The sequence below is a fragment of the Canis lupus genome, chromosome 7 (genome assembly GCF_003254725.2).
Source record: "Canis lupus dingo isolate Sandy chromosome 7, ASM325472v2, whole genome shotgun sequence".
NCBI lineage: Eukaryota > Metazoa > Chordata > Mammalia > Carnivora > Canidae > Canis > Canis lupus.
Window position 1 is genome coordinate 29,073,906 of NC_064249.1, and position 19,472 is coordinate 29,093,377.

General features: G+C 37.5%; 1 protein-coding gene and 1 long non-coding RNA gene across 21 annotated transcripts in view; one reads left to right on the plus strand and one right to left on the minus strand.

Moving 5' to 3' along the window:
- Positions 1-19,472, plus strand: part of NME7 (NME/NM23 family member 7) — a 262,510-nt gene that overhangs the window by 202,344 nt on the left and 40,694 nt on the right. For all 7 annotated transcript variants that reach the window (XR_004817624.2, XR_004817627.2, XR_004817626.2 and 4 more), the window contains one exon: positions 5,495-5,602. Coding sequence is in view for 2 of the 7 variants with exons in the window: in XM_035719366.2 (XP_035575259.1) it covers positions 5,495-5,602 (108 nt within the window). In the remaining 5 variants the exon portion in view is untranslated. Of the gene's footprint in view, positions 1-5,494; positions 5,603-19,472 lie in introns of those variants that run through there.
- LOC112648672 (uncharacterized) overlaps positions 1-19,472 on the minus strand; it is a 54,931-nt gene that overhangs the window by 5,064 nt on the left and 30,395 nt on the right. For 9 of the 14 annotated variants that reach the window (XR_004817628.2, XR_003129200.3, XR_004817630.2 and 6 more), the window contains one exon: positions 758-844. This is a non-coding gene — a long non-coding RNA (uncharacterized LOC112648672). The remainder of the gene's footprint in view (positions 1-757; positions 845-19,472) is intronic. The other 5 variants (XR_007411924.1, XR_007411920.1, XR_007411925.1 and 2 more) reach the window with 1 other exon arrangement.

The following is a 19,472-nucleotide window of genomic DNA, read 5'->3' on the forward strand; positions in this document are numbered from 1 at the left end:
ATTCTCCTGTATGTTGGCAACTGACAGTAATTCAGTAAGTCCTCCAGATATTGCCCCCTGTTAAAGAAAGTCACCTTGCCCCTGAGGTCATGGCCCCTTCCCTGGAGTGGCCCATATCCAGTGACTAGTCATTTTGGAGAAATCAAGGCTGTACCTGTTTGCTTCAATTCAGGATGATTTTGAGGGGTCATAGTAGCTCTAGAGTTCGCTGTAGGATTATCTGAGGCTGCTGTTGTTACTCATTGCAGTTCAGCTACTCCCTCTGCCCAATCCCATGTAACTTACTTCCCCACAAGTGTAGATCCTGAGGCCACTTCCCAGTAAACTTCCTGCATGCAAATCTGCCTCAGAGTTGGTTTCCCAGAAAATGCAACTTGTAACAACATTATTCACAGCTACCCTTGAGACTCTGACTAAAATTGACTATGCAAAGAAAATACCAACAAATCCCTTCAAAGGATGACCAAAGAGACCACATTCTTTCACCATGGCACATTATGATTAGACCTTAACAACAACCTCCCCAATTACCACCACCACCATCACCACACACATACACACACACACACCCTTCTTCAGAATTCGAGTGTTGTACATATAAAGTCACCTACATGAAAGCAATATTTTAATGAAAATGGTGAGTGCCAAATAAAGTAGGTACAGGATAAGTTCTTATGAAACAGTTCTCTCAAATGGAGTCCTTTTCAAGTATGTTCCTCCTAACTGAAATTACAGGAAAAGGAAAATAAGTACTCACCTTCATGATTTTACAAAGTACATCTTCACCGAATGGCAGCTTACCACCACGTGAGAAGAGTAGGTGTGTAAGATTGGGTGCTTGATTCTCAGGAAAATTAGGGGGAACAGAATAAAAGTCATGAATTTGAAATAAAATATTCAGCCACCCTTATTTTCTAATTTATCAAAATGTTTTTCTTAAGTAATATATTTGTAACTGACATTTGATACAACCTTGAAAGGAAGACTTAATTAAATAGATGCACACCTTTAAAATGTGCCAAAGTCATTGAATCACACGTGTGAATACCTCTCAGCGTTTTTGCACCACAAGCTACAGCCGCCATAGCTCTTGGTGATTGCCATATCTACAGAGCTGATCCACTCAGCATTTTGGCTTTAGTCTGCGATCCTCCTTTCCTCACTGTGCTTGCCCTCCATGTGACCTGGGCAATGGTTACGTCTTAAAATTTATCATTATAAATCACTGTAACCCTCTGTTGGAGAAGGTCATTGAAAAGATATGACCACCAGTTGACCTAGTGGATCAGAGGTTCCTTGTCCCCTCGCCTGTCCTTGGAATGTGGGTTCTGCTTGCCTTTCTGGCCCCTAGTGGCTGCTCCAAGGGCCCAGCCTTGAGATAATGATATGGTATTGAGAACACCTGCACAGTATGCATGACGGAACCCAGTTAAGGCCTCTGTGTGAACTTAAGATGTTGCTAGTGAGTGCAGGAATCCACTCACCTTACTGCCACTCAAGTTCCTTTTGCTTATGAAAACTGCCACTACTAAACTTTCTTCAGTTTCTTCCCGCCCTCTGAGTACAGGGGCCAGTTTCAGATTACACCTGGCAAACCCCAAAAGGGTTGTTAACCAACACCCCCTCACCACTCACTTCCAGTAATTTCAATTTTAGGTATCTTTTCCCTTAACTTTCCAGCTCACTTCTTCAAATGGCAATTTTAATACTCATTCTGTCCCACTAGGAGCTCCAATCCATTGATCTACCTTTTCAGCATCTCTCACCCCTGCACCCCTACCCTAGGCCCTCAGTTTCTTACTCAGTTTAATTTTTGTTGCCTGTCCTTACTATCATTCCCTTGCTTACACTCTCAACTCCCTTACCCCTCTCTTGTTTTGTGGTTTTCTTTTGGTAAAGCCCTAACCCTCATTACATTCAACTTTCTATCAAATCTCTGCCTGCACCCATGCAGCTGTATGTGGCTGGAGAACACACAGCTATCCTGTATGATCTCCCTTTGCATTCGTGATCACTACCTTCACTAATGAAAGACCTCACAGGAGGGCCCTTAGTGCTGTCAGCAGTCACATTTCAGTTTCTAATTCATTCTCTTGCTCTCTTAAAATGTGTTCTGTACCTTCTTTTCTCTCCTGACATCCCAAAAACTTCCTCCCCAGCCTTCCTCTCCAGCTGATGACAATCCTGCTGCCCCTTTCACTGCATAATAGAATCAATCATAAGAAAACTTCTGGAGAGAACTTTGGAAATGTTCCATATTTTGTTCAGGATGGTGATTACTGAGTTTATACATTTGACAAAATTCATGGGGCACTTAAAACCAATGCATGTTACCTATGTAAGTTATATCTCAATAAAAATTAAAAATAGAGAGCTTCCATAAGTTCCCACCTCTGTATATATCCACTCCCTGCAGCAGACTCCGTGTGTATTCTTGATGCTAAAGATGGATGTTCCATGCTCCTGGATAAGGCCAACTCCCCTACTCTTACATGTGACTCCACTCTAGCAATTCCCTCTTATTCCTGCTTTGTCAGTGTTTGTCTTCATTGGATCATTCCTCTCAGCATGTAAACATGCTATTATTTCTCTCATTTTAAAAATAACACTCTCCTCCAGAGAAACCTCTCTCCCATTCCTCTTCTCTCCATTTACTGCTCAATGTTAGCAGCAAAACTCTTCAAATAGTTGACTGTATTCACTTTTCCCAGTTCCTCTACTCCCTTTCTCTCCTGAAATCACATTAATCTGTGTTTTGCTCATCTCCAGGCCTCTGAAACCACTCTTGTCCAGGATATTCTTGACACCATATTGATACATCAGGTTTGCAGTTCTTGGTCTTTACCCTACTTGACTTTTCAGCAGCATTGGACACTGCTGATGACCCTCTGTCCTTGACATTTTTCTTCACTGTCTTCTAGGAATGCACTTGCCTGGATTTCTTCTTACCTAGCTAGTCATTCCTTCTTCATCTCCTTTGCTCATCTCTCGTTGTCTCCTTGACTTTCCAATGATATGGCACCCCCCATATCTCCTGTCACTGCCTTCACAGTCTCATCCAACTGAAACCTTTAAATACCTTAAAAATGCTTTGGGTCCCCAAATTGTAATTTGCAATATGGAAGACTCCTCTGAACTTGGGGCTCACACCCATCCGTGTATTTGAAATTTTCCCTTGAATATCTGATAGGCAACTCAGACTTCATGCATTCAAAACCAAAATCTAGAGTTGAAGATGCCCTACCAGATGAAGTCTAATTATAAAATTATAATAATTAAGACAGGATAAGGTAAATGTACAAATGGACAAAACATCCAGTGGAACCAAACAGCAAACCAATAAACAGACTCATACCTACACAGAAATATTAAATATAACAGAGCTAATCACTGGAGACTGGTGGGGAAGGAGAGAAACTATTCAATAAATGGTGCTTGGGCAATTAAATATCCATGTGGAAAAAATGAAAATGGTTATCCCCCTCACATCATAGCCAAGAGTCAATTGTAGATGGATCAAGAACTTCAAGTGGAAGGCAAAACTTAAAGATTTTAGAAGACAATAGAGAAGAGTATCCTTATGGTATTGGAGTAGGGAATGATTCCTTCAGAAACAACAAATCATAAATGAGAATATTGATAAATTTAATTTCATTAAAATTTAGTAATTTTGTTCATAAAAATCCTACTAAAGAAAACCCAAAGACAAGCTTCAGACAGGGAAAAGATATTTGCCTCACAAAAAAGTGACAAAAAATAGAATTCAGGATACAAGAATAATAATCAAAAGGAATGAAAATAAAAGCCAGTAGGAACATGGAGAAAAGATAAGAATAAGCATTTCACAAAAGTGGATGTGTATGAAAGGACACTAGCCATCTTTAGTAATCAGGGAAGTATGAACAGAGTGAGACACCATTCCACACCCACCACGATAGCAGAATTAAAAAGTCAGCCAATATCAAATGTTGATTTTTAATGTGTGTGGTGGGAATTCTTGGTGCACTAATGATTGAGGCGAATTGTTACAGCCACTTAAGAAAATGGTTTGGCAGTACTGAGTATGTCTGGGCCCTAACCCAAACAAAACTCTTGCATACATGCACCATACTACATATAAGAGTGCCATACTACACACAGAGTTGTGTGTGATTGTGTGTGTGCATGTCAAAAGCAAGGAGGGGAGAGAAAAAATTAGTTGAATGTCCATTAACAGGAAAATGGATAAAATATGAATTTTATAGTAATAAAAACAAATGAACTACACAACAACATGAACAAATCTGAAAAACAGTGTTTTGAAAACCAAACGAAACAAAGGAATTTTTAAATAAAATTGAGAGTAACGGGTACCACTGGGTAGAGGTTGGAGTGGGATAGCATGAAGTCAGGCTGAAGTCCTATACAGGGCACTTTTCAGCTAAATAGTGGGCACACAGGTTATTTGTTCCTTTTAAAAAAAATCATAAAAATTAGATACCCTTTTTGTGTGTATATGTCAAAATTTGAAGTTTTGGAAATGTTTCACTTAAAATTTTAAAAAAAGGGGACTCCTGGGTGGCTCAACGGGATGCCTGGGTGGCTCAGTAGTTTAGCATCTGCCTTTGGCTCAGGGTGTGATCCTGTGGTCCTGGGATCGAGTCCCACATTGGGCTCCCTGCATGGAGCCAGCTTTTCCCTCTGCCTGTGTCTCTGCCTCTCTCTGTGTCTCTCATGAATAAATAAATAAATAAAATCTTAAAAAAAAAAGAATGTAAAAAAAAGACTAATAAGTAAGTCATTAATACTCCCCCATCTTTAATTTTTTTAACCTCTTGTTACTTTTACTCTCAGTTTTGAGTTATTTGTAACCATTCTTTCCCCTAATGTGAGCTAGTGCTAAGCTGATACAACTGGAACATTTTGAAAAATCTTTTGAAAGCAGTGCTATTAAACTAGCTCATTTTATTTTTTATTTTTAATTTATTTTTAATTTTTTTTTAATTTTTTATTTATTTATGATAGTCACGCAGAGAGAGAGAGAGAGGCAGAGACACAGGCAGAGGGAGAAGCAGGCTCCATGCACTGGGAGCCTGACGTGGGATTCGATCCCGGGTCTCCAGGATCGTGCCCTGGGCCAAAGGCAGGCGCCAAACCGCTGCGCCACCCAGGGATCCCAAACTAGCTCATTTTAAATTAAGTTGTTTGGATTCAGGTTTTTCACAGTAATGAACTAGGTTCGTATTTTATGTGATTTCCATAAACTGTTGTTAAAAAGAGATATAATTATTGTTGCCCTCTGGACTTTATATCAGGCCACAGAAAAAGCTTTATGAGTGAACTGAAATGTTTCATTCTTCAAAGTTTTCATACATACACAATATTTCCAGAAAAAAGTCAGTGCCATCAATGTATACATGATTTCATAAACAGGTAATTCAAGTGTTTCAGATAACTGGTGTTTTTCTTGTTAATACTGAGTGACCAACCTTATATGTAAATGTGTATTTTCTAGGAAATTGCCCGGCATTTACGCCCTGGAACCCTCAGAGCAATCTTTGGTAAAACTAAGATCCAGAATGCCGTTCACTGTACTGATCTACCGGATGATGGCCTCTTAGAGGTAAGATAAAGAAGGCTCAATATCCTATTTGTATTTCAAATTCATAGTCTCAGCTGTTCCTGTGTATAAGAAACCTTTTAATATTCTTGGATTATACTATTATTTGGCCATCTGAAGACTTCAGACTGCAGCTTTAAATGACCACATTGTAGGATGCTGCATATAACTAGTCTTCAAAGAATTAAGGTATTTCTGTGATTGGCATATATATATTCAAATATTTTAATGCATACATTTAAAAATAATTTAGAAAATGAAAAGCTACAGCATTAATTAAATAATATGAAATTTGTTTTAAAAAACAGGTAGAAATACTATTGCCATAAGTTTTTAGTCATAAAAATATGTCCGTGAAATCAAGAAGTCCAATATGATGTGTGATAACATTAAAAGAAATAGTTACTATTTATTGACTCTTTGTATGCTGGTTTCTAGCATGATAGATAAATGCTTTGTATAAAGTAATTCTTTTACTCTCCAAAGCAACTCTGATAGGTTGGTATTATGATGTCCATTTTTTCAGGAAAATAAATTCAAACTCAGGTTAAGTAATTTCCTCAAACCACTCATATGGGACAGAGCCATATTTTGACCCTCATCTGTGTTATTAACATTATAGGAAACAATGAAAAAATTATAAGGAAATATTAGTGATGGGACGCCTGGGTGTCTCAGCGGTTGAGCATCTACCTTCAGCCCAGGGCCTGATCCTGGAGACCCGTGATCGAGTCCCACGTCGGGCTTCCTGCATGGGGCCTGCTTCTCCCTCTGCCTGTGTCTCTGCTTCTCTCTCTCTCTCTCTCTCTCTCTCTCTGTGTGTCTCTCATGAATAAATAAATAAAATCTTTAAAAAAGAAAATATTAGTGAAAATTATTCTTGTTTGGTTTTTTGCTTTATTATTATTATTATTTTTTAAAGATTTTATTTTATTTATTCATGAGAGACACAGGCAGAGGGAGAAGCAGGCCCCATCCAGGGAGCCCGACGTGGGACTTGATCCCGGGTCTCCAGGACCTTGCCTTGGGCCGAAGGCAGTTCTAAACCGCTGAGCCACCCGGGTTACCCCTGCTTTTTATTTTTTTTTTATTTTTTTATTTTTATTTTTTCTGCTTTTTATCTTTAAGTAGACTCTACACCCATCATTGTAGCCCAATGTAGGGCTTGAACGCACATCCTTGAGATCAAGACCTGAGCTAAAATCAAGAGTCAGACGCTTAACCAACTGAACCACCCAGGTGCCCCAGTCTGGTGTGGTTTTTAAAAAGTCCTTTCTAGGCCAAAAGCAGTGAGATTTTAAAGAAAAATAGAGGTGGTTTTTTTTTTTAACTTTTTACAGTTTTTTAATTTTTGTATGTCAAAAGGAATTGAACTGAAAAGACACACGATAAAGTGATTGTAGCATAATGATAGAAAGATGATTGATATCCTCAGTACTATTTATTTTAGAGAATATTGCCTATGTTTTTAGAGAATATTACCTATGTTTTATGTCAAATTTATCAGTCATTTTTTTCTGCCTTTGAAGTTATACATAGAAAGGCCTTCCCTCACATTTTACTTTCATTTTCTTACATTGAAACATTCAATCCACCTAGAATTTGACATATAGTGTGAGGTCTGGACCAGTCAGCTGTCATAACATCATTAAATCCTTCTGTATTTTCATTGTTACTTCTCATTTATTAAATACTTGTCTACATCTATGCCTGTTTCTGAGCTTTTGATTTTATTCCATTGGTCTATGCCAGCAAAATACTTTTTTTAATGTTGTACTTTATTTATACTTTGAAAAATTTTCCTGGTTATTCTTTTAAATTTATTCCTCCACATGAACTTTGCATGAGTTTACCAAGTTCTTTATCCTCAAGATGCAAATGGGACGTTGACTAACGTTATAATATGTTTATAAGTTAATATCTCATATTGACTTATCTATAATTGTGAATTTTCAACTGTATTTATAGTATGCCTCTTCTTTTATGCAAGTAGTAGAGTCTTTATTCATAGAGGTCTTGAACATACTATATTAAATTTATTCCCATCAGAGTTTGATTTTGTTGCTATAGACAATGACTTTGTTAACTCCATTAAGATTTTCTGCTATAATACAGGATGTTAATGTGATAAACATGCAATTACATGTTAATGTAATCTTATCTGAACAATGCACCCTGGTATGAAATTTTGACATACTTATGAAATGGAAAAATGTAACTTCCTTTTTAATTAATTGCCCAAAGCATTACATGTTTATTGGAAATTTTCATCTGTTTTATAAATATTCTCTTTATCTTTTGATATTTTAGGATCTGTAGACTAGCTTTGAATACAGATTGTTGTTCAGTGAAACTGAAATATTAATCATGAAATTTATGCCCATTTAAAATTTAAAAAATATTATCAAGGTATGCCCATGATGCTGCTTGTACAGTTTGAAATGGATTAATACTGCCTGCAGTTTACAAACCCATTTTCTAGCCTAACTGCATAGGAGATTTAACTGTAAGTTAATGACTGTGTGGTTTAGAAAATTAATCAAAAGCCAGAAGTTGGAGCTCTAGCAGCCTCCTGTCATGTGGCTGGTGATTCATACTTGATGTGACCTTGGATAAGTCATTTTTTCTTTCCATGCCTCACTTTTATCAGCAAAACAGGATAAAGAATGCTAATATAACCAAGAGATGTTCTCCCAGTTAGGGATTAACTGTTTGTGGATTGTTACTTGGCTTTAAATGGTAAAGTATTATAAAAACACCTAGAAGCCAGAGTAATTATCTGTTCATAAGTCTTCAGAGTGAAATTCAGGGTGAAATGGACAAGCTCTGTGATCAGGAAAGCACTTTATGCTGCTATTCATCAAGAGAACATCCTTTAGATGTAGGGTGACCATAGAATGTATTGTCTAATCCAGGACCTTTTTGAAAGGCAGATCCCACCAGGCAAGAATCTAGGACAAAAGGCACAAACCAGAAATGTCGTTAACACACTGGAATAATAGGCTCCCTATAGGAGCCAGGGAAATGGGAAAATGTTACTTCTGCTTAATCTTTTCCCCATGTGATGTTTACTGAGCTAAGTTTATTTGTGTCATAAGTGTAGACCTTAGAAGGTATGGTTTCAATTCATATTTTGTCCCCATTTATTTTATGCACTTACTATTCTTGTAGCAAACGATTGTAGTATGTATTACTTGCTGACATTGTGATAGGATTTCAGAATAAAATGAGACATTTCTCCTGTCCTCATTGAACTCACAATAAGTTTCAGAGGTCATGGATCTTAGCATGAATATAGAATCTGATTTATTTGGATTCTTCTAATTGTGACAAAGGCATTTTTGTGGTTGTAGAAATAAATGACAGCATCTGTGGTGTGAGATATTCTATGATATCATTTCACTGATAATGTTCCTGACACTTCATTGGAAGTAACTCTAAAGATCTTAAATTTGAGCTTCAAAGAAAGCATTAATGGCAAAGTGTATAGCTAAACTAGTAATCAAAGAAATGCTAGTTTTTTATTAGGTGAAAAGAATTTTTAAAGTGTTGCTGTTCATTGCTGGTAAGGCTGCTATTAAACACATACCCTCATATTCTGGTGACAGCTACATGGTAACAGATACTGAAAGCCATGAGGTTTTTCCCATTTGTCCAGAATTCTTTGATGCTGGCCAAAGGAGGAGGTGGCAGCAGGACTATGAAATGGAAAGTTATCTGCACAGATGTTCACTGAAGGAACATTTGTGGTAATTAAAATCAGAAATAACATGCATGTCCAAAACTATATCTGATGGTCCCTCCTCTGAGAAGGCTTTCTTAATACCTGTTGTCTACATCAGAGGTCCTTTCATATGTGTGTTTTCATAGCATTTTGCTTCCCTCTAACATAGTAGTGTAGTCAGGAGCTGACATAGCTCTGTGCCTGGGGCAAGTTACTCATTTCATCAAGCTAGGTTTCCTCATTCCATAAAATGAAGATAATAGCAGTACCTGCCATATCAGATAGCATAGTGCCTAGCACAGAGTAATTGCTTGACAAATGATGCAATTATATTATTATTATTATAGCCCATTGTCTGTTTGCTTATATATATGTCCCCATAAGACTGAGTACTCACAGGGAAGAGAATCTGTCTTGCCTAGCATATAAAAGCTCTTCCATAAATCATTTTGAAGAAAAAGAGGGAAAAGCGTTTGGTGAAATAAATTATGGTTCATGTACTCTGTGCAGAAGTATGTAACTTTTTTTCTAAATAATGATGGTGGAGACCTACAGCAGTCGATTCCAACCTTCCTTGCACATCAGAATCACCTAGACCATTTTTAAAATACTGATGCCCAGATCTACCCTTAGAGATTCTAATTATTTTTCTTTTGAAATAATTTCAAACTTACAGAAAAGTTCAAGTGCAGTACAAAAAAATTTTTTTCATGAACATTTAGGTTTAAGCTGCCAACATAATGCCCATATCTCTGAATACTTTAGTGTGCATTTTTTTAACATAAAAGGGCATTTTCCTACATAACTACATTAAAAGCATCCAAGTTAGGAAATTAACATTGATACATTGCTACCATTTAATCTTTAAACCCCATTCAAATCTGTCCCATTGTCTCAATAATATGTTTTAGTAGCAAAAGAATTCAGGTCAGAATCACTCATTGCATTTAGTTCTCTGCTTAGTTTCTTTCAACGGAGAGCTTTCTTCAGATTTTCCTGGACTTTCGAGACCTTGACACTTTTGACAATAACCAGCAGAGATTCATCTCTGCTCATCAGAAACTTTCCTGATGGTTTCTGCGTACATTTCTAACAAGATACTGACACACCGATTTTGCTAAACGGCATATGTTGCTTACACAAGGAGTCATTTGTTGGCTTCCCATTGTCCATGAAGCTGTGTGATGCCTGTTTGATTTTATGACCCAACCTTGTGTATGCCTCCCCTCTGCTCACTTAGCCTGAGGCACTCCACTCAGGAGCATCCCTGATGATTCTTCTTCAGTTTTACTTTATCCTTTATCTTTCCCGAAGCATCTGTGCTGCTCATGTTACTTCTGTAGTCAGTTTCCAGAACTGTTGTTTTCTGATTATCTTCGCAGGAACAACCACAGTTTACATGTGCTGAAATTGAAGTTCTCAAAGTTGACAAATAGGTATACAGTAGAAAATATAAATGTGTTTGAATTTTGAATTCTGTACACCAAAATGATATATCAGTCATTCATTCAGATATTTATTTAAAAAAATTAAAAACAGCACTGTGGACACAGCAGTAAACAGGATACATGCAGCCCTCGCTCGTGGAGTTTACCTTTTAGAAGATAGTAATTGTTTTTTAGAATCATGAAAATAAGGATCTTGCCTCTGTTTTTGTTTTCCGAATATTCTGCAAATTGGTTATATCAATTTGTGGTTATAAAATAAAAATTTTTAAAGCTTATAAAATAGGGGTGCCAGTGTGGCTCAGTTGGCTGAGTGTTAGACTTTTGATTTCAGCTCCAGTCATGAATCTCAGGACCATGAGATCAAGCCTCACATCAGGTTTCACACTCAGCTCCTTGAGATTCTCTCACCCTCTCCCTCTGCATAGCGTGCATGCTATTTCTCTCTAAAATAAATAATCTTTTTAAAAGTTTTTAAAAATATTTCATTGTATGTATAAATAGCCAGTCAAAACAAATCTGAAACTAGATACATAATTATTTCTGGATTGTTTTTTTTTTTTTTTTTTTGTTCTAGCATACTCTGGAAAAAAAAATCAACCATTAACCAGAAATAAACATAGGTGTAGGAGTTAGATGATTGGACAGGCCTGGATTTCTTGGCTGTGGTTAGAATGGGTCTCTGCACACACTGACTTTCATAATTTATCTTTAGTTTTAGTTTGTATCTCAAAAGAGGAGTTGTGATTTTTACTAGTACATTGTCAAAGAGGGAACAGCTTGTCCAAAGACAAGAGCAAGTAGCTTTCTCTAAGGGATTTAAAAATAGTTTAGTAAGGCTGAGACTTTGACCTTGAGGTGGAAAATGACAACAGATAAGGCTAGGAAAGTCATCAAGGGCCTTGTAAAGTTATGTTAAAACATCTGAACTTCATCCAGACAGCAACAGGGATCCATAAAAGTATCATACAGAGGGGATTAGCACAATCATGTTTGTGTTACAGGGATCACTCTGGCTGCAGGATGGAGAACAGATCAAACATGGGATGGTAGGGGGAGGAGGTCCGTCTGGAGGGAGGGAGACCAGGTAGAAGGCGGTTAAGGTAATTTAGGGGAAGATTCAGGTAGCCTGAGGGGATGTGGCAGTAGGAAGAGCCAGAAGCGGTAAGCTTCAAAAGATGTTTAGGAGGGTAGAACTGACAGCCTCAGAGATTAATTGGATGTAAAGGGTAACCTATGGCAATGAAACAAGAATAACTCCTATCTCCAAAGTGAAGATAATGGAGACTACCATAATTATCTATGATACCAAAATTTCTGAAAACCAAAGTTCTTTCATAAATTTGGTAGCAAAGCCTAACCGGATCTTACATATATTTTTTCCACAACCCACTTAGTGTGACTGTCCACACTGCTGTAGAAGTATTAATGTATCAGATTACATATGGAAAACTCCCCAGACTCCTGGTATAATATAAAATATGTAGACCATCTATATTCAGTGGCTTCTATATAATGTGTAGCACATATAACATATTACTATTCTAAGTTTCAAAACATCTGTCACCAGGAGTTTGAATAAGGGATAGTGGAGAAGTTTTGAAACAGCCATGGAGAATGAGCTGATCACAACCTATAGATTTCTGGGTGATATTTAGGATTCAATTGATTTGAGATACTATTTGTATCATGAATTTATTGTTTTTCTTAGGTACAGTTGAAATGAACAGGGATGAGGCTTTTGCCAGTAGGTGCATGAGGCAGGATCATTGGGGATGTTAGCAAAAGTGCTTGCAGTTATAAATAAGGGAAGATGTGATGGGAGGAGGTGCTAGAATCAAAGGAGACCTAGATCAAAAGGGACCTAGAGCCTCAGAGAAGGGGCAGATATTCTTCAGGGACAGAGGTTCTGGAACACTTGAGGGCAGGAGCTGCAGTCAGAATAGACTCGCCTTAATTTAAAATTTCAGAGGAGGAGCTTTTCATAGTGATGATGAGGTTCAAAGTGTGGCCATGGAAGAGGAGACCAGCATGGAGCAGAAGCCACCAGAGATGTGGAGCCTTCAGCACTGAGTGAAGCTAAAGTCACTGGGGATCCTGGCTGGGAGGCAGAGTGGAGAAGAAAATGGTGATCCAAAGCCTGAAGTTTTCAGCAAAGTAGAGATGGTGAACCTGAGGTATGACAGCAAAAGGAGGAGAAGAGAGGATCTGGCCAGGTGGCAGAGGCTCAGAGTCCAGGTCCTACATGAGGGAAAAAGGAAAGCACTGCTTCTCCAATCCTGGTCAGAGAAACTTCACCCAAGACTCCAAAGAAGTGATGCCTTCAGGAGTATCCAGGTTTCACTTCAGGCTGGGAGGTCCAGATAAGTTCAAGTGTGAGGGGTGTTTACTTTGAGACTGAGGGGCTGGAGGGGGCAAGAATAGTGAGAGAAAGGAAAGGGGAACCCCGGAAATGGGGGAAATAGGTGACCAGATGGCCTCCATCTTGGTGGATGGGGTGTTATAAGTTAGTAGTTGTTTTTCTGTAGTTAGAGGCTGGAATGTAGGTGGTCTGAACCTGGTAGAGCAACTCCACAACCTAGAAACCAGGCTCTACCTTCTTGTTCCTCACAGATGTTCTTAGCCTATGCCTTTTGCTGTGTGGTCTCCCACGTGGTTGTTGGAGCCACATTTATCACTTCTGTGATCCAGGCATGAAGATGGGGAAGAGCAAGGGCCAGAAGGTGGAAAACACCAGCTCAGTCAGCATCCTCTTTTCTGCACACCTTAAGGAAATATTCCAGGAGCCCTACCCAGAAAATTCTGCTTCTGATTTATTTGCTAGAACTTAGTCCAGTGGCCACTCCTTTCTTCAATGGGAGCTGGTAAATATAGAGAGCAGTGAGAACATGGCTACCTCCAACAAAGTCAAGCTTCTGTTGGAAGAAAGAAGGAGAGTGCGCACCGGGGAAGAGCAGCATCTGCCACAAATGGTCAACAAGAATAACAGGTATTGAGCTAGGGACCAGGTTTCCACTAGAACTGGCCCCTGCTGTTCCCCATTATGGTAGTTCTCAAGAGTCCTCCCCTGACCATCACCTACATCAGCTGCATCACCTGAGAAATCGATGGAAATGAAACTTTGGCCCCAGGAATCTGCTTTACAAAGCCCTCCAGGTGAATCTGATACCCCTAAGGCAGTGGTTCCCAGCCAGTAGCAAGCATCAACATCACCAACGGAGGTTTTGTGTTTTGTTTTTTATTCCAGTAAATTGACAGTGTTATATTAGTTTTAGGTATATAATACGGAGTTTTTAAAACTACATAAGCCTGGAGTTGTATCACAAAAGATTCTGGTTAAGTAGGTTTGGGATGAGCTTCTTGTATCTGTGGAGTTTTTGTTTTTGTTTCTGGAGCGGGGGCAGGGGACAGTTTATGTTGCAGGTGATTCTGATACAGATAATAATTAAACTAGCATTTGGAAATTACTGACCTTTGTACCTTTTGTGGAAAAGTTGGCCATGGTTCTGCTTTTGAGGAAAACAGACCCTGTCAGGAGGCCAGCAAAGAGGTTATTTGCATCCAGGACCTAGAACTGGAAACAGCAGCAGCCTCTGAAATTGGAAGGGATCTTGGAATTGGAAGCCTCTCTCAATGGGTCCAGCTGCAGCCAAGTGTTATTATACTTCCAGGGAGAGCAAGCTTCCGAATGGGGAAGTCTGTGGCCTCTTGGGAAGGAGCCAGTCATGACCTGGTTGATTACCTGGATTTCTTGGTGGATGTCTCAGTGTTGAGGCTACCATATGCCCTTTCAGGGAATGACTAGAGGCCTGGGTGTATGTGTCTATGTGTGTGTGTGCACACACACTCTTTAATGAAGTAATGCATTCCAGGGCTGACAAGGACAGAGGCCTTGGGTCTCTTACAGCTGAAGACAAATTCTTCAAATTTACACTCACCCCTTAACATGGGCCTGTGATGCACAGGTGTGCAGGGGTCCAAGCCATATCTTTTTTTCCTTCTAGTCTCCCTTGATGGTCTGGACCTCTTGGACTTTTGAATCTCTAGCCCCTGCCTAGTATACTGTGGGCTTTTAGTCAATGTCTATTAAGTAAACATGTGGGGGAGCATATCATGAATGAGGACAGTGTACCTCCATCCCCCTTCTCTTTCCATATGGCTGAAATGTCACACCCTGATGAGGTGAGCCCCACTTTCAAGTGTCACATCCCACTACTCCCTCCATTTACCAGTTGTCAAAAAAGTCTACTGCTTCTTTCACTGCCGACTGTATGCTGCTAAAACCTGAGCTATGTGTATGCAGAAAGCTGATGGTTTGCAGAGAGTTTTCATCCTCTCAAACATAGTGTTTCAGAGGTCTCTACATTAACCTTAAAAGTATCTTGAAAATATAATAGGCATTAGGCTATAAAATTCTAATTCTTTATGGCCCAGTAAAAAATTGGTATTTTCTCAGATAAAGGAATCTTGGACTAAAATTTCATGTTCCCTCTTATGTCCTATAATGTGTAGAGATCATGTTCCTTGCTAGATTACTTTGATTACTTTTACCCCAGATAGTCTGCACATTATCTCAGTAAGAAAGGAATCCTAATATTTCCCTCATTTAGCATAGGTAGGAATTTAGTTTTTTTTTTCATGGTGATAATGGATCTCTATTTATAAAATGCTAGAATAACTTATTCCCAACAGTCATAATAACTGTTTACTTCATGGAAATTTTTATATCCATTAATATTATAATATCCAGGCCATCATTATGATGACTGAAATCACATTCCACGCAGGGGATTTTCAGGTTTATAGGTCCCTCCCTTTCTCAAATACAGCCTCAGCTCCAGCTTCCTTTGCCTTGGTTATCTTTTCAATCTGAAAAGTAATAAGCCTTATGGATAAGGATTAAAAGATTATATTTAATATGATTGATCCCATTTTATTTTTTATTGAAGTATAATTACCATATGTCATATTAGATTCAATGTACACATATGGATTTAACAATCTATATATTGCTCAGTGCTCCCCACACTAAGATCAGTTACCATCTGTTCACCATTTGACCTTATTACAATATTATTGACTATATTCCCTCCACTATACATTTCATCTCCATGACTTATTTTATAACTGGAAACTTATACTTTTTACTTCCCCCCACTCTTTTTTTGTCCTTCCTCAAGCCCACAACCCTCTGGCAACCACCAGTCTATTCTCTGATTTGTTTACTTGTTTGTTTATAAAGATTTTATTTATTTATTCATGAGAAACAGAGAGAGAGGGAGAGACATAGGCAGAGGGAGAAGCAGACTTTCTGCAGGGAGCCCCATGCAAGACTTGATCCCAGGACCCCGGGATCATGACCTGAGCTGAAGGCAGATTCTCAACCACTGAACCACCCATGGATCCCTATTCTCTGATTTAAGACTGTGTTTGTTTTTTGTTTATTTTGTTTTTCAGATTCCACATATAAGTGAAATCATATGGTATTTGTCTTTCTCTGACTTATTTCACTTGGTATTATGCCTTCTAGATCCATCCATGTTGTCACAAATGACAAGATCTCATTCTTTCTTACAACATAGTAGTATTTCACTGTTTAAAGATACCACCTCTTTATCCATTTATGCATCCATGATAAATAATGCTGCAATAAACATAGGGGTGCATCTATCTTTTTGATTTAGTGTTTCTGTTTCCTTTGGGTAAATGCCTAATAGCATGATTATTGGATTATTGGATTATTGATATTTGTATTTTTAATTTTTTGAGGGACCTCCATACTGTTTTCCACAGTGCATTTGCATTTGCATTCCCACCAATTTGCATTCCCACCAACAGTGTGGGAGGGTTCTCTTTTTTATCCACATGCTCATCAACACCTGTTATTTCTTGCCTTTTTTATACTGGCCATTCTGACAGGTATGAGGTGATATGTCATTGTGGTTTTGATTTGCATTTCTCTGATGATCAGTGATATTGAACACTTTTTTCATGTGTCTATTGGCCATCTGAATGTCTTCTTTGGAAAAATGTTTATTCAGGTCTTCTGCCTGTTTTTGTTTTTGTTTTTGTTTTCTGCCTGTTTTAATCAGATTGTTTGTGGCTTTTGGTATTGAGATGTAGAAGTTGTTTATATATTTTGTGTATGAATCCCTTTATTGGATATATTATTGCAAAAAACTTCTCCCATTCAGTAGATTACCTTTTTGTTTTGTTGATGGTTCCCTTTGCTGTGCAAAAACTTTTTAATTTTATGTAATTCCAGTGGTTTATTTTTGTTTGTTTCCCTTGTCTGAGGACACATAACACAAAGTGTTTTGTGTTTCCATACAGATTTTTAGGATTATTTGTTCTAATTCTATGAAGAATGTTGAGTATTTTGATAGGGATTGTATTGAATCTGTCGATTGCTTTTGGTAGTATGGATATTTTAATGATATTAACTCTTCCAGTCTATGAGCATGGTATATCCTTCCATTTGTGTCATCTTCAGTTTCTTTCATCAATATTTTATAGTTTTTAGGGTACTGGTCTTTCTCCTCTTTGATTAAATTTATTACTAGGTATTTTATTATTTTTGGTGCAATTTAAATAACATTGTATTCTTAATTTTCTTACTGCTACTTTGTTATTAGTGGATAGAAACAACAGATTTCTAGTTATTAACCTTGTATTATATAACTTTACTGAATTCATTTATCAGTCGTAATAGTGTTGTGGTGGAGTCTTTAGGATTTTTGATGTTCTGCAAACAGTGAATTTTACTTCTTCCTTACCAATTTGGATATTTTTTATTTCTTTTTATTGTCTGATTGCTGCAGCTAGGACTTCCAGTACTATGTTGAATAAAAGTGGTGAAAGTAGACCTTGAAAGGAAAAGCTTTCAATTTTTCAACATTGAATATGATATTAACTGTGGGTTTGTCATATATGACCTTTATTATGTTGAAGTATGTTCCCTTTAAACCCACTTTGTTGAGTTTTTATCATGAATGGATGTTGTATTTTGTGAAAAGTTTTTTCTGCACCTATTAAGATGAATATGTGCTTATTATCATTTCTTTTAATGTGATATACTACATTGATTGATTTATGAATATTGATCCATCCTTGCAAGTGGGAATAAGTCCCTCTTGTTTGCAGTAAATGATTTTTTTTAATGTATTGCTGGATTCAGTTTGCTCATATTTTGTTGAAGATTCTTACAATTATATTAATCAAAGATATTGGCCTGTAATTTTTTGTGTGTGATGTCTTTATCAGATTTTAGTGTCAGGGTAATTAATGCTAGCCTCATAGAATAAATTTGGTCTTTCCTTCTATTTTTTTAGAATAGTTGGAGAACAGGTATTAACTCTGCTTTAAATATTTGGTAGAATTGGGGATCCCTGGGTGGCTCAGCGGTTTAGCGCCTGCCTTTGGCCCAGGGTGTGATCCTGGAGTCCCAGGATCAAGTCCCGCGTCAGGCTCCCGGCATGGAGCCTGCTTCTCCCTCCTCCTGTGTCTCTGCCTCTCTCTCTCTCTATGTCTATCATAAATAAATAAATCTTTAAAAAAAATAAAAATAAAAATAAAAATAAAAAATAAATAAATATTTGGTAGAATTCATCTGTAAGGCCCTGTAGTCCTGGATTTTGTTGGGAGTTTTTTGATTACTGATTTTAATTTAATTGCTATTAATTGGTCTGTTCAAATTTTCTATTTCTTCCTGATGCAGTTTTGAAAGGTTATGTGTTTCTAAGAATTTATCCATTTCTTCTAGGTTGTCTAATTTGTTGGCATATAATTTTTAATACTATTCTCTTACAATCTTTTTTATTTTTGTGGTGTCAGTTGTTATTTCTCCTCCATTTCTGATTTTATTTGCATTTCTTTTTTTTTTTTTGTTGATAGTCTGGGTAAAGGTTTATCAGTTTTATTTATCTTTTTAAAGAGCAGCTCTTGGTTTCATTGATCATTTCTATCATCTTATAGTCTCTATTTCATTTGTTTCTGCTCTAATCCTTTTATTTCCTTATTTCAATGAGCTTTAGGCTTGTTTCCTCTAGCTCCTTTGGTGTATAGGTAGGTTGTTTATTTGAGATTTTTCTTTTTTCTTGAGATAGGCCTGGGTCACTATAAATTTCCCTCTTAGAACTACCTTTCCTTCGTCAAAAGTTTTTGAATCATTGTGTTTATGTTTTCATTTGTTTCCATGTATTTTTTTATTTCCTCTTTGATTTCTTGGTTGACCCATTAATTGTTTAATAACATGCTGTTTAGCCTCCACGTGTCTGTTTTTTCCATATTTTTTCTTGTAATTGCTTTCTAGTGTCATACTGTTGTGATTGGAAAAGATGCTTGATACTATTTCAGTCTTCTTATATTTGTTGAGACTTTTTCTGTGGCCTAACATGTGATCTATCTTGAAAAATGTGCCATGTGCCCTTGGGGAAAAAAATGTGTTTTCTGTTTTTGTATGGAATGTTCTTATATATCTATTAGGTCCATGTGGTCTAATGTGTTGCTCAAAAGCTCAATTTCCTTGTTGATTTTCTGTCTGGATAATCTATCCATTGATGTAAGTGGGATGTTAAAGTTCTCTACTATTATTGGATTACTGTCCACCTCTCCTTTATCTGTTAAATTTGCTTCATGTATTTAGGTGCTCCTGTGTTGGGAACATATTTACAACTATTATATCCTGTTGTTGGATTGATCCCTT